We start from the raw sequence: 13,617 nt of genomic DNA, 5'->3' as shown, positions 1-13,617 counted from the left end.
GCAGTGCTGGGGGACGGGAGGCGGGACCAGGTCTCTGTCAAGGCGAGGAGATGGGGAGGAACCAGGAGGTGCTTGAGCGAGGTGCTGTGTCCACAGTGGACCGGGTGTTTCAGAGGACAGGGCGGGGAAGGCCTCGTAGGCGGGGAGCTGGTGGGCAAGGCCGGACGAGGAGCAGTGAGGAGTTAGAACGGGACTGTTGGACAAGAAGGATTAAATTTGCAGTGCTGGAGAAAGGTCATCTCAAGGTCCTCGAAACCAGGCTTCAGATTTTTCCATGCCAGGGCAGAGGCACTGGGTGATAGTTCACTCGGTCTTAGTTAAAAGGCCAAGAAGTGACTGGGTGATAGTTCAAATCCTCATAATTTTTTACAATCCATTCAGCAGTTTGTTAAATGTAGCCTTGGTGATAAGGTAATTTATCTGGGCAGAGCAAGGTTGGCGTGGTCTAAATCAGGGTAGAGGTGACGGCAGCTCAAGCAGAGTGAGAGGAAGGGAATCAGAACAGCGAGCTCTGGGTTGCAGAAAGCAACTTTGACCTGGGCTTCAACCCCCGCAGAGCCCAGCCCCAGGGAGCACGGGAGTGTTCCCAGGAGTAGGGAACACGGGGAAGCACGTCTAGTGTGTTCAAAGCATAGCAAGGCCTGGGTGGCCTGAAGAAAGCAATGGAGAAAGTAACAGGAGATGAAGTCAGAGAACCAAAGGAGGGACGTGCAGATAGAGTAGGACCCTATAAGCTAGGTGACCGTTGTTGACCGAAATTAAGGCTGTTGAAGCAGAAATAATTTGATAAAGGTTTATTGAAAGCCAAATGTGAAGATCAACCCAAGAAAACACACCCACAAAGTTGGGAGTGTTCTGGAGTCTGTTACAAGTTGGAAGGCCTTTATAAGAAAGCTTAGGAGGTTGGGGGGACTCCTCATACCACGGTTGTCCTTTCTCATTGGTGGGCACAATGCAGAGGTTACAATCATTGGATACAGACTGCAACATAGGCTGACGTGTCTGTGTGCAAGACCGTCAGTGAAACTTTATGATTCAAAAGTAAATCAGCATCCTTCTCAGTGTCAGCAGCTTGTGCGTTGATCGGTACACTGACAGTCTGATGAGCTCATGGTAAGATCTTTACTCAGGGTCAGGATGTTGCCACGAATCACAACACCTTCCCAAGGTGGGTTAATTTGAAAGCCTGTTTACTTTTAAAGTGACCTGTCAAATGTGACCTATGAGTGTCATTTCATCCTTTTGATCGCTTGAGCCGAGGAGTTTGAGGTTGCAGTGAGCTATGATAATGCCACTGCACTCTAGCCTGGGCAACAGGGCAAGACCTTGTCTCAAAAAAAAAAAAAAAACAAAGAAAAACCTATTGTGTGCAATGTATACTAGTCAGGTGAAAGCTACGCTAAAAGCTTTGACTTCACCACTGTACAATTCATTCGTGTATCAAAAAACCACTTGTGCCCCCTAAATCTATTGAAATGAAATAATAATTTGAATAGTAGAAATGTAGTGCACGTAAAGATTATAACCACAGAGAGAATCTGTATGCCACGACAAAAACATTCCCCATTAGGGAACCAACTGAAAACATCAGGAAGAAAATCAAGTCCAGGTTCCTCTTCAGAGACTTGTTGCAGCCCAGAAATAACACAGTATTCAGTCCAAATTGTAGGCAAATAATGTAAAAACTCAAAAACAGTGGCCAGGGCTAAACTCTAATAACAAGTGTGCTGTAGCTTTCTTCTGAGACTAATTTTTCTTTCTACAGTCCCCCTTTACTGCCAAGGGGAAATCGTAGAGAGACCGATTTTATTTTTATTGTAAGTTTTAGTCTTATTGTACTTGGCATGATTATTTGCATGAAGTGCAACAAGAATAGTGATTGGCCATAGAGGCTCCTTTTAAGTTGGCTTTGCTGGAACTTTTTTATAAGGAACATCCGATTAGACTTTTAAAAGCTGCTACAGGCTGGGAAGCCAAGCCAAGGATTCACCACCAGACTGTGCGTTTAATAACAGTACAAATTGGTGAATTCCTCTCTTCTTGTGGTCCCCCAAACATCTTGAAGTTCCTGGGTCTGTCGGAAAGTTTAAAAATGTAAGGGAACCATGTAGACAAGCTACCAGGCCAGTCTTTTTCCGAGTCTGTTGGCTTTATAAAGTCAACAGGCATCTGACGATGCCTCCTATACAATTTGCCAAGTAAGTCTAATCATTTACCAGATCTATAACGTGAGAGATACATTCTTTGTTGCTTTCTAGGGGCCCAGCTGGAAAATCCCAAACTTAACTTTAAGCCAATAATACTTACTTTAGCATTCAATCCCAGGGAAACTTGCCGAAAATGTCAAAAATTTCAAAACACATGATCAAAACAGAATCACAGGTTACTGTTACATAGTAATTATTCATTCAACCAGAGTAATCGTCCAAAGACTTCAAAAGCGATACAGAAAGTTACATAGATATAAAAACCTTAACCCTTTTAAAGCTCAGTTTTTCTAAGTAATCAAAACCCTAATAAAGACAATGTAGAAATCATCTTGATAAAAAGAAATTCCAGAAAGAAATACATTTCAGAATGAAAAATCAAAACCTCTTGCAATTTTATTAAGACCATATCAATACTTTAAGAAAACCTTGTTGTTCTAACATAGGGGATGATAATTTTTAGTTTTATAGTCATGTATTTTTAATATCAAAGCTCAATCTTTAGAAAGACATAAATAATTTCCCTTTAATTATAGCTAACTTAATCACATGCGAAATTTCTTTCATAACTTTTCTTTTCACAAATCTTATTATGATTTGCACAGACCACTTATGTATGACAGGCTTGGACTTTTTGTTTTGCCTTCCTCTTTCCTGTCATTTGGATGAGACTTCCTCTTTCTTAAATAACTTTAAGATAAAAATTTGCTATACAAGATTCTTTCTCATACGAAAATGTTCTCTTGCCTTTTGAACCTTCCTAGCCACAAGTACCTTTCACATTTATAACTGTCTTCACGGATCTCTCCTACTCACTGTTACTCTGGTTCCTTTCTATCTTGTTCTATATTTTGAAACAACCTTTAAATAACCTCCATGTGAGACAAAATTATTCTTTTTCTCAATAAACAACACATTTGTATGCTTGTCTTATAATTTTTCTTTTCCTTTTGTTAAAAAAAATTTTATTTTAAATTGTTATAGGTGCATAATGGCTGTATGTATCTATGGGGTACGTGCGACGTTCTGATAGCGGCGCGATGTGTAACAATCAAATCAGGGTAGTCAGGGTGTCCGTCACCTCAGGCATTTATCATTCTTTGTGTTAGGAACGTTCCAGTCCCACTCGTTTAGTCATTTCGAAGTATACCCTGACTTGCTGTTGACTGCAGTCACTTCGTTGTGCTATCACATTTGTTCATTCTGTCTGACCTGTTGTTTTTGCACCCATTAACCATCCCCACTTTAGCCCCCCCTTCCCAGCCTCTGGTGGCCATCATTCTACGCTCTGTCTGCATGAGATCAGTTATTTTTTATTGCCAGCTACCACCTGTGACTGAGAACATGTGAATTTGCTTTTCTGTCCTTGGCTTATCTCACTTAACATAATCTTGTCCAGTTCCATCCATGTTGCTGCGAATGGCAGGATTTCATTCCTTTTTTGTGGCTGAATAATATTCTATTTTATATATGTAGCACATTTTCCTTATCTGTTCGTCTGCTGATGGACACTCAGGTGGATTCCAAATCTTGGCTATTGTGAACAGTGCCACAGTAAACATGGGAGAGCTGAGATCTTTCCAATGTACTGAGCAAGGTGCTCCTGGACCAGAGACGATTATTCTTTATGCAGCCTGCTGGCTGAGCAAAACGCTAAAAAGTGTGGGGATTTTCCTATGACGGTGCCACACACCGTGGGTGTCATACCCTGGTACTCCGACAGTTTTGATTTCCTGAAAGCCGTTTGGCTGGTGGGAGTGAGTGTCTCTTATCTTCGGAGCAAGAATGCCTTTACACGATCAAAAAGGAGAAAGCTAAGGAAAGGTTGTCTTGCCTCAGACCTCTGGGGAAACAACTGACAAAGCTCCTATTTTACTCTGCCCTAGAATTCAACAGAACCCCTGCTTTGAATTCACAGCAGTCACTCTTGTTCTGAGAGAGTCATTGTACCTCCTAGCAAAGGACACCAGCTTCAATAAACCAGACCTTTGATCAAGAAGAGAGGTTCGTTGATTCCGGAAGGAGCTTGTCTGTGGCACCCAGAAGGGGCATCTGAGTTTGGGAATGCAACTGGTTTGTTGCTGGTACCTGCATGAAGGTTGGAAGCTGTGCTGGGTGGTCCAGGGAGGTCATCCCTGAATCCTGTGGCTGTACCAGTCTGTCCACTGAAATTAAGGCTGTTGATGCAGAAATAATTTGATAAAGGTTTATTGGATGTCTAATGTGAGGATTGACCCAGGAAAACACACCTACAAAGTTGGGAGTGTTCTGGAATCTGTTATAAGTTGGAAGGCTTTTATAAGAAAGTTTAGGAGGTTGGGGGGACTCCTCATACCAAGTTGTCCTTTTTCATTGGTGGGTACAATACAGAGGTTATAACTGTTGGATACAGACTGCAACATGGGCTAACATGTCTATGTGCAAGACAGTCAGTGAAACTTCATGATTCAAAAATAAATAAGTGGCCGGGCATGGTGGCTCACGCCTGTAATCCTAGCACTCTGGGAGGCCGAAGTGGGTGGATTGTTTGAGCTCAGGAGTTCAAGATCAGCTTTTGCAAGAGTGAGACGCCATCTCTACTAAAATAGAAAGAAATTAGCTGGATAACTAAAATATATATAGAAAAAATTAGCCGGGCATGGTGGCGCATGCCTGTAGTCCCAGCTACTCGGGAGGCTGAGGCAGGAGGATTGCTTGAGCCCAGGAGTTTGAGGTTGCTGTGTGCTAGGCTGACGCCATGGCACTCTAGCCCGAGCAACAGAGCAAGACTCTGTCTCAAAAAAAAAAAAAAAAAAAAAAAAATTCCTTGTATTAATTTTAAGGGTTTTTTTTTTATGTATGGAATTCTTTAAAAGTTTATAGTAAAATCTATTTATCTTATCTTTAAGTCCCTATTCATCCTAAGATTAAATAAGCACCTATATTTTCTTCTAGCTTTTCATTTATTTCTTCTTTTATTTTTTTTATTTTATTTTTTTTTTTTTTGAGACAGAGTCTCACTCTGTTGCCCAGGCTAGAGTGAGTACCGTGGCGTCAGCCTAGCTCATAGCAACCTCAAACTCCTGGGCTCAAGTGATCCTCCTGTCTCAGCCTCCCGAGTAGCTGGGACTACAGGCATGCACCACCATGCCCGGCTAATTTTTTCTATATATATATTTTTAGCTGTCCATATAATTTCTTTCTATTTTTAGTAGAGATGGGGTCTCGCTCTTGCTCAGGCTGGTCTCGGACTCCTGAGCTCAAACGATCCGCCCACCTCGGCCTCCCAGAGTGCTAGGATTACAGGCGTGAGCCACCGCGCCCGGCCGCATTTATTTCTTTATTTGTTACATTTGACTCTTTTTTCTTTTTTGAGATGGGGTCTTGCTCTGTTGTCCAGGTTAGAGTGCAGTGATATCATAGCTCACTGCAGTCTCAGGCTCCTAAGGTGCTGGGACTACAGGTGCACGCCCCGCCACCACCCCAAGCTAATCTTTAAATTTTTTTGAGACATGGGGTCTTGCTATGTTGCTCATACTGGTCTTTGACTCCTGACCTCCAGCGATCCTCCCACCTCAGCCTCCTAAAGTGCTAGGATCACGAGTGTGAGACACTGTGCCCAGCCTTCCGTTTGACTCCTAATTGACCACGAATTAATTTGTTATGTGATTTATGGTGAGATGCTATTCTTCCCCTGGTTTTTCAATTTTTACCAGTTTTCCGGCTTTTCGGTCTTCAATAATGTATCAGTTTACTGATATTTCATAATCCACCTCTATCCTATGTGACAATCTTACAAATACTTAGCTCTGTTTCGGGGCTACCTCTTCCATTTCACTGATTTATCTTCCCTGTATTTTTACATATGTGAGAGAACATTTCTGCCTATCACTGTTCTTTTTTAGAAGCTTCTTAGACATATCACATATTTGTTTTTTCAGGTGCCCTTGAGACAAGAAAAACAGTGTAACAGAGGGAATGGCCTGGAAAAAACGGCAAAAGTATTTTCTGTCTCTTTAAAACATCCCCCACACCTTTTTTGGGAGCTGAACCCTGCATCCCTGCCCCAGGCCAGTGCTGGGAGGGCAGGTCAGTCTTCTGTTGTTTGTGCAAGAGGAGAGGTCCCAGCCAGATATGGGAAAGGGAGAGCCCGGCGGACGTCAGAGACTGTCTTCAGCAGAGATGGGATGATCAGAAGCTTCAACTGTAGTTGCGCAAGAATTGCCTGGAGCTGAGAACCCATCCTTTAAAAGCTCTGTATTTCTGCGAATGTCCAGGGAAATTTGGATATTAAGACAAGAAGGGCTACCATTTTTCCACCTGTGCCAGCAAAGTAATAAAACTTCTCTTTCCTCCTCCCCAAATCACTTGTCTTCATTCTTCAGATTCAGCCTCGTGGACAAGTGCCCAGTTTTCGGTGACAATAGCTCAGAGCAGTCTCAGCTGTGTGACGCATGAACGACTTTTCAGGCCTAAAGAGACAAGAGCACAGGACCCAGTCAGCGCAAACCCCCTGGGCTCCCGGGCCTGGGCGCAATTGTTTCAAGTTGTGTTCCAGACCAGCTGCCTCACCTGGCGTTTGTGCTACAAAGAACAATCAACAGCTCGTTCTTTTAGCGTAAATGTTACTGAAAACTCAGCACTTGTCCGTGAGGCTTAGGAAGAATGAGGACAGGCGGTTTGAGGAGGAAGGAAAGAGAGTTTACTTTGCCAGCAAAGGAGGAAAAATGCTAGACCTTCTTGTCTCAAAACCCAAATTCCCCCACCCCGCCCGTTCACAGAAATACAGATATTTTAAAGGATGGGTTCTCAGCTCCAGGCAATTCTTGCGCAACTACAGTTGAAGCTTCTGATCATCCCATCTCTGCTGAAGACAGTCTCTGACGTCCGCCGGGCTCTCCCTTCCCCTCATCTGGCTGGGCCCTCTCCTCTTGCACAAACAACAGAAGACTGACCTGCCCTCCCAGCACTGGCCTGGGGCAGGGATGCAGGGTTCAGCTCCCCAAAAAGGTGTGGGGGATGTTTTAAAGAGACAGAAAATACTTTTCCCATTTTTTCCAGGCGATTCCCTTTGTTACATAAATTCTTGGTAAATAACTCAGGAACTGCCTCTTCTTCCCTTAACAATCTGCTTGAAACTGCTGCTAATCAGAGGGTATATTCAGGGATGCTGGAATCTATGCTCTTGGGTTGCAGTACTCAAGCTTGGCCCAAATAAACTCTGTACTTACATTAACTTTAACTCAGCTTCTTCCTTTTGGGCTGACATCCTTTAGAATTATTTTTTTAAGCTCTTAAATCTTAGTGAAGTATTAATTTAAATTTGTAAAGGAAAAATAAAAATCTTAGGACCCCCCCCGCCCCCCCCCCCCTCCGCCACAACTTCATTATGCCAAAAGGAACAGCCTGACCCAAAACTGAGTCACCCACGCACTGCCATCCCCTCCCCGGTGAGGTACAGGGGTCCTCTTAGGAAATGAAGGGGCTGAGAAAATGACTAAACAGGTTGGGTGTTTTTGTTTTTTGGTGGACAGGGGAGGGGAGGGGGAAAGGAGGCCTGGCTGCCAAGGTGGCCTTGTTAGGCAGAGAAGCCTCAGGATCACAGCCCAGGTTTTCATTCAGACCTTTAAGGGTTTCAGACTCTCAGCACACCTCTCCCAGACCAAACAAGCAGGGCCTGACACCGCTGGCCTGGCCGCATCAGAGATTCTCTCCAGATGCAAATCTCCCGCCCAGCCCCTACTCCTGTTTGCCTGCGGCTATCTCAAAATATGTCAAAGAAATGTTTTGGGGGGTAAAATGTTTCTTATTTCCGTCAGGCCTAAAAATCACCCCAAGATATGTGGCCCCTATAAAATGAGGGCATGTCAGTTACAACCTTAGGAGGACCATAGCTCTTTTTTTTTTTTTTTTTTTTTTTTTTTTTTTTTGAGACAGAGTCTGGCTTGCTTGGTCGCCCTGGCTAGAGTGCAGTGGCGTCATCATAGCTGACGCAACCTCAAGTGATCCTCCTGCCTCGTCCTCTCCAGTGGCTGGGGCCACAGGTGACCTGGTGCCCAGCAGGCAGGCGGAAGGTGAGCTAGCCAGGCCCCAGCGCGGAGATGCAGACACCGGGTAGCTGGGGCCGCCCACCTGCATTCCCAGTGACAAAGCACAGACTATTTTAAGATATTCTATGGATTTTAAAATAGCAGTCAAAAAAGTGGAATCAGTAAAATGAACATTAGAAGTATAATAACACAGAGAAAAAATTCTGAGCTAATCAGAAAAGTTCAAGATAAGGATTTTGAAGTAATGAGTTTATCAAGATATATGATAACACAGAGAAAAAATTCTGAGCCAATCAGAAAAGTTCAAGATAAGGATCTTGAAATAATGACAGGTTATCAAGATGTTGCATCAAAGGGTCCTTTGAGATACAACATAACACAAATTTGCGTTTGATGATAATTATTTTTAGGAGGTGATGCCACCAAGCAGTATATCAAAAACTAGCCGCTCCCTGTTGTTAGGTTTGTTCCTCGCCCGAAAACTCTGCGTGGGACGTTATACTAACAGGTCCTTCCTGTGAAAGGAAAGCAGCCAGAGTAATCCCCTTCCCCCTGATAAGGACTGAGCTCCCCCCATCTCCGCAGGTGCTGCTCACTGGGGGGGGACCTCTATAAAACCCCAGGCTGTCCCCTCCCTCGTGGTGACTGGTGGACGCTCTTTGGCCTCCACCCATCTGTACCCAGCTGCTCAAAATAAACAACATTTTGCGACACCCCAGGTTTCGTGTTTCCCCCTTGGCTCCAGACCTAACACCTATTTCTAGGAGTGTGTGGAGCACTGGATGTATTCCGTGGTCGGTGGCCTGTCACTTCCATTGAAAAGGAAGCCACTTCCAATCATGCTGCCCCCAAGTCTCCAGGAGTGATTTTCTGCTACGTGACCGCGGCGAGACTCACAGCTGACGTTCATCTTCTGAGCTTATGGTAAGATGTTACCCCTTAGTGGCTTTGATCTTTTACGCCGCGTATTCATGGCACTGAGGTTCCAATATTGCTGACCTGACACACACCTGGTTCGAGAGGACACAGCTGAGCTGTGCTTGGGAAGGTGGCACTCGGGGAAAGAACAGCGTTGAAAGGCTCTCCAGACTGCTGGCTTCGACAGCCTCCTTCCTCGGTGCTCACCACTCTTGGCTGTGCCCATATAGACTATCTCACTAACTTAACCGGTTTGTACAGTTTTCCTGATTTTCTGTTTACCAGCAAAATATATCTTAAGCCAGTTTTAGGAAACAAGAGGCTTAGTCAGGTGCCGAACGAAAGCCCAACACACGGGGACGTTCAACAGGCCGCGAGATGCAGCTGGGAACCGCCGCGGCTCTTCTTGAAGGCAGATAGGCCACTGAGCCGGGCCACTCGATCTCTTGCTGTATTTCACCTATAAAATATTAACACTATTAGTATCTTCCATTGTGATATAACATGAAATATGTATATTTGGAGGCTGGGCACGGTGGCTCATGCCTGTAATCCCAGTATTTTGGGAGGCAGAGGCAGAAGGATCGCTTGAGGCTGGAAGTTTGAGGCCAGCCTGGGCAACATACTGAGACCCCGTCTCTACAAAAAATACCAGAATTAGCCAGGTGTGGTGGTGCCGCGCCTGTAGTCCCAGCTACTCGGGAGGCTGAGCGGGGAGAATCGCTCGAGCCCAGGAGTTCAAGGCTGCAGTGCACTGTGATGGCCCCACTGCACTCCAGCCTGGTTGACAGAGTGAGGCGCTGTCTCAAAAAAAAAAAAAAAAAAAAGACGAAGAAAAGGAAAAAGGAAATATGTATATTTGGTCTTTGTCCCAGTTCCTGTCATAGAGCTCCCCAAACCCCTGGAATTTCCTGAGTAACAAGAGTATCTTCTGTTATTCATAATGAGGCTCTTTGATAACTTGTGAGTTTGTGATAGAGATTACTTAGTGTGGTTTCCCTAAACATCCTCCAGAAGGGGTTGGCCACCTGAAAGACCAGGTAATTGGAGGATTAGAGGGTTGAAAGTTTCAGCCCACGCCCTGACCTCTGGGAGGGGGAAGGGACTGGAGATCAGGGTCTGTGAAAACTCTTGAACCACGAGATTTGATGAGCTTCTGAGTCAGTGAGTGCATCCACCAGCCGGGACGGTGGTGCACCTGAACTTCACGGGCACAGAAGCTCTTGTACTCGGGACCCTTTGAGACTTTGACCTATGTTCCTCTTCGTCTGGCTGTTCATCTGTATGCTTTAAAGTAAACCAGCAAACGTAAATGTTTCCCTGAGTTCTGTGAGCCATCCTAGCAACGTAATTGAACGCGAAGAAAGAGTTGTGGAAACCCTGGTTTGTAGCTGTGTCAACAGAAAAAAAAAAAAGCCAAACTCTGTAAAATAATTTTAAAGAGATTTATTCTGAGCCAAATTGGAGGACCATGACCGGAGCCACGCCCAAGAGGCCTTGAGCAAGTGGACTCGGTGTGGCTGGGTTACAGTTTGGTTTCATACATTTCAGAGAGATGGGGGTTACAGGTAAAGTCATAAATCAATATGTGGGAGGCACACTTTGGTTTGGCCCAAAAAGGTGAGCTATCTCGAAGCAGGGTTTTACAGGTTATAGGTGGGTTTAAAGATTCTTTGGCTTACAATTGGTTAAAGACATGAAGCTTTGTCTAAAGGCCTGGAATGTTTTTAACATAGTTGCTGTTTATCAGAGACAAGCCACCGGACATAGATTTGTTGTGCAAATTGAGGACCTGCAGGTTCGTCTTGCATACCCTTAGGCTTGTTAATGGATTACAAGGGATGTCCCCAAGAAGGGGAGGGGCATGATGAGGCCTGTCTGACCTCCCTCCTCCTGGCAGGCAATTTAGTTTTAGGATATTCCTTTGGCCATGAGGGGGTCCATTCAGTCAGTCAGTGGTGGGGTGAGCCTTAAAATTTTATTTTGGTTCACAGCTGGTAGCTCAGAAGTATGTGTGGCCTCGATTTGTGATTGGTGTCTGAAATGGGGACAGTCTTGTGGGACTGAGGCCGCAACCCCTGGGATCTGATGCTAACTCCAGGTGGACAGTGTCAGAATTACGCTGAATTATAGGACACCCGGTGGCTGCTGGAGAACTGCTTGGTGTGTGGGGACTCCCACCCCCGACACCTGTCACAAAAGTATTCTGAGTTGAGTGTGAGAGTAGATGGGAAAAACTGTTTGTTTTTTTTCTCTAGCAGCCATCAATTCTTCTCAAGGAGTGTATACGGTTTTCTGGACAGGAATACTGCACGCATGTGCTCTTTGGTTGTAGCAGTATATGAGTTCATCTCAAAAACTACTATAGGCCGGGCGCGGTGGCTCACGCCTGTAATCCTAGTGCTCTGGGAGGCCGAGGCGGGTCGCGTGAGCCCAGTGGTTTGAGGTTGCTGTGAGCTATGATGACGCCACGGCACTCTGGCCTGGGGAGCAGAGAGACCCTGTCTCAAAAAAAAAAAAAAAAAACACCCAGAAACACAAAAAACAAAACCACAACTACTACAACTCTGAATGTGCTAGCTCACCTACGCATGTTCACGTGTACGCACGCACACACTGTTGTCATCTAATAGTTGTCTTAATACAGTGACATTCTTTTTATTTGGATAGCAATTTGTATGTTAGGAAATGAGTGTTAATCTTTATATGTGTTTTACCAGTCTTTTACTACTAACATATTTTCAAAAAAATCTTACCAATCCATTTCCTTGAATTAATTAGTAAGAAGGCTGTCTAGAAATAGTTTGTTATTAAAAACAAGGACATTATTTGGAAGAACAGTCCAAAGTTTACAACACGACAAGCATTTCTGGATAACAAAGTCCATTTTAGTGTTAATTGTTATATTCGGTCCATTTCGGCAGGAAAGGCTCCGGTTTTCAAGTCTTATTTATCTGTTTTCCAGTTCACCAAAAGGGTAGAAATTTTATCAGAATGCAGTTATTAGAACCTTGGGATTTTCTTCTGTCTCCACTGACTGTCTTGGTTTTTTCCAAGATCTGAACCTAAAAATAAAATAGATGCTAAAGAAAATTAAATATTCAAGACTCTCCTTCTGAAAATGCCAAACTGACAATGGAAAACATTTCTCCCATCAATGAACAAGTAATTATCTGAACTCTAATAGGACCCTCATGAGCACAGATCTAGTATTTTATGATTTTAAACACATAGGGCCATTTTCTTAATTAAGTATAAAGCCCACAATTTAAACTCAGTTTGCCTGAGGAAAAGACAGCGGGGTAAACATGAACTTCTTGGCAGTTAGAGTGGATACTGGAGTAGTTATATCATTAGGAGAAAACAACTTATTAAAAATCGGCACCGTTTGCTGGGCATGTTCTGTCAGGGATAAGCATCTATTCACGTGTCGACTTACCTTCACCATGGCCAGGCAACGAAAACACTTTATCTTTTACACCCTCAAAACAGCCATATGGAATATTCCCATATAACAGATGAGAATACTGAGGTTTAGTGAAAATTAAGCGATTTGCCCAAATTTTTGCAGTGGATTTGGGATTTGAAGCCAGGCAGTTTTACTCTAGAATCTAAACCTCTCCGACCGTACCCCTAATCTTTGGAATGTTTACCCTTCTGTGTGTCCTAGAAAGACGTTGGTCTTTGTCTCTGGTTCCTATGACAGAGCTCCCAAGTCCCCTATAACTTCCTGAGAGGTAGAGGTGGTAAGAGCCTTTTTTGTTCTTTTTTTTTTTTTTTTTTTTTTTTGAGACAGAGTCTCACTTTGTTGCCCAGGCTAGAGTGAGTGCCGTGGCGTCAGCTTAGCTCACAGCAACCTCAGACTCCTCGGCTTAAGCGATCCTACTGCCTCAGCCTCCCGAGTAGCTGGGACTACAGGCATGCGCCACCATGCCCGGCTAATTTTTTTCAATATAGATTTTTAGTTGTACATATAATTTCTTTCTATTTTTAGTAGAGACGGGGTCTCGCTCAGGCTGGTCTCGAACTCCTGACCTTGAGCAATCCACCCGCCTCGGCCTCCCAGAGTGCTAGGATTACAGGCGTGAGCCACCGCGCCCGGCCCCTTTTTTGTTCTAATGAGGCAACTCTCAGTACGGCCTTTGGATGGCTTCAGAAGGGGGGCCGGTCCTGAGCCGGATTAGAAGCTGGGGACTCTCAGCCCCACCCTCCTCCTAAGCTCTGGCGAGGGGGGGGCTGGAGATAGACTTGATAATCCCTCATGCAGACCAGGTGGGACCCCCAGCAAGACCCCCAATGATGGGGGCTGGAGAGCGTCTGAGTTGGTGAGCACTCCGTGTGCCCCCCACTCCGGGGACGGAGCTCCTGCACTCAGGACCTTTCCAGACTGTCCCTGTGCACCTCTTCATCCGCTGTGCACTGCGTCCTTCATGAGAAGTCACCAACAGTCAGCGGAGTGTTCT

General features: G+C 44.7%; 1 protein-coding gene across 2 annotated transcripts in view; it reads right to left on the bottom strand.

The window, feature by feature from the left end:
* Nucleotides 1-11,682: 11,682 nt before the first annotated feature.
* LOC138392868 (solute carrier family 22 member 4) overlaps nucleotides 11,683-13,617 on the bottom strand; it is a 40,956-nt gene continuing 39,021 nt past the window's right edge. For both annotated transcript variants that reach the window (XM_069483597.1, XM_069483596.1), the window contains exon 10: nucleotides 11,683-12,219. In XM_069483597.1, the coding sequence (XP_069339698.1) occupies nucleotides 12,144-12,219 (76 nt within the window). In that variant the 3' untranslated portion in view covers nucleotides 11,683-12,143. The remainder of the gene's footprint in view (nucleotides 12,220-13,617) is intronic.

This window comes from Eulemur rufifrons, chromosome 10 (genome assembly GCF_041146395.1).
Source record: "Eulemur rufifrons isolate Redbay chromosome 10, OSU_ERuf_1, whole genome shotgun sequence".
Lineage (NCBI taxonomy): Eukaryota > Metazoa > Chordata > Mammalia > Primates > Lemuridae > Eulemur > Eulemur rufifrons.
The sequence above is the reverse complement of the archived record's forward strand: the minus strand, read 5'-3'. Positions and strand labels throughout refer to the sequence as shown.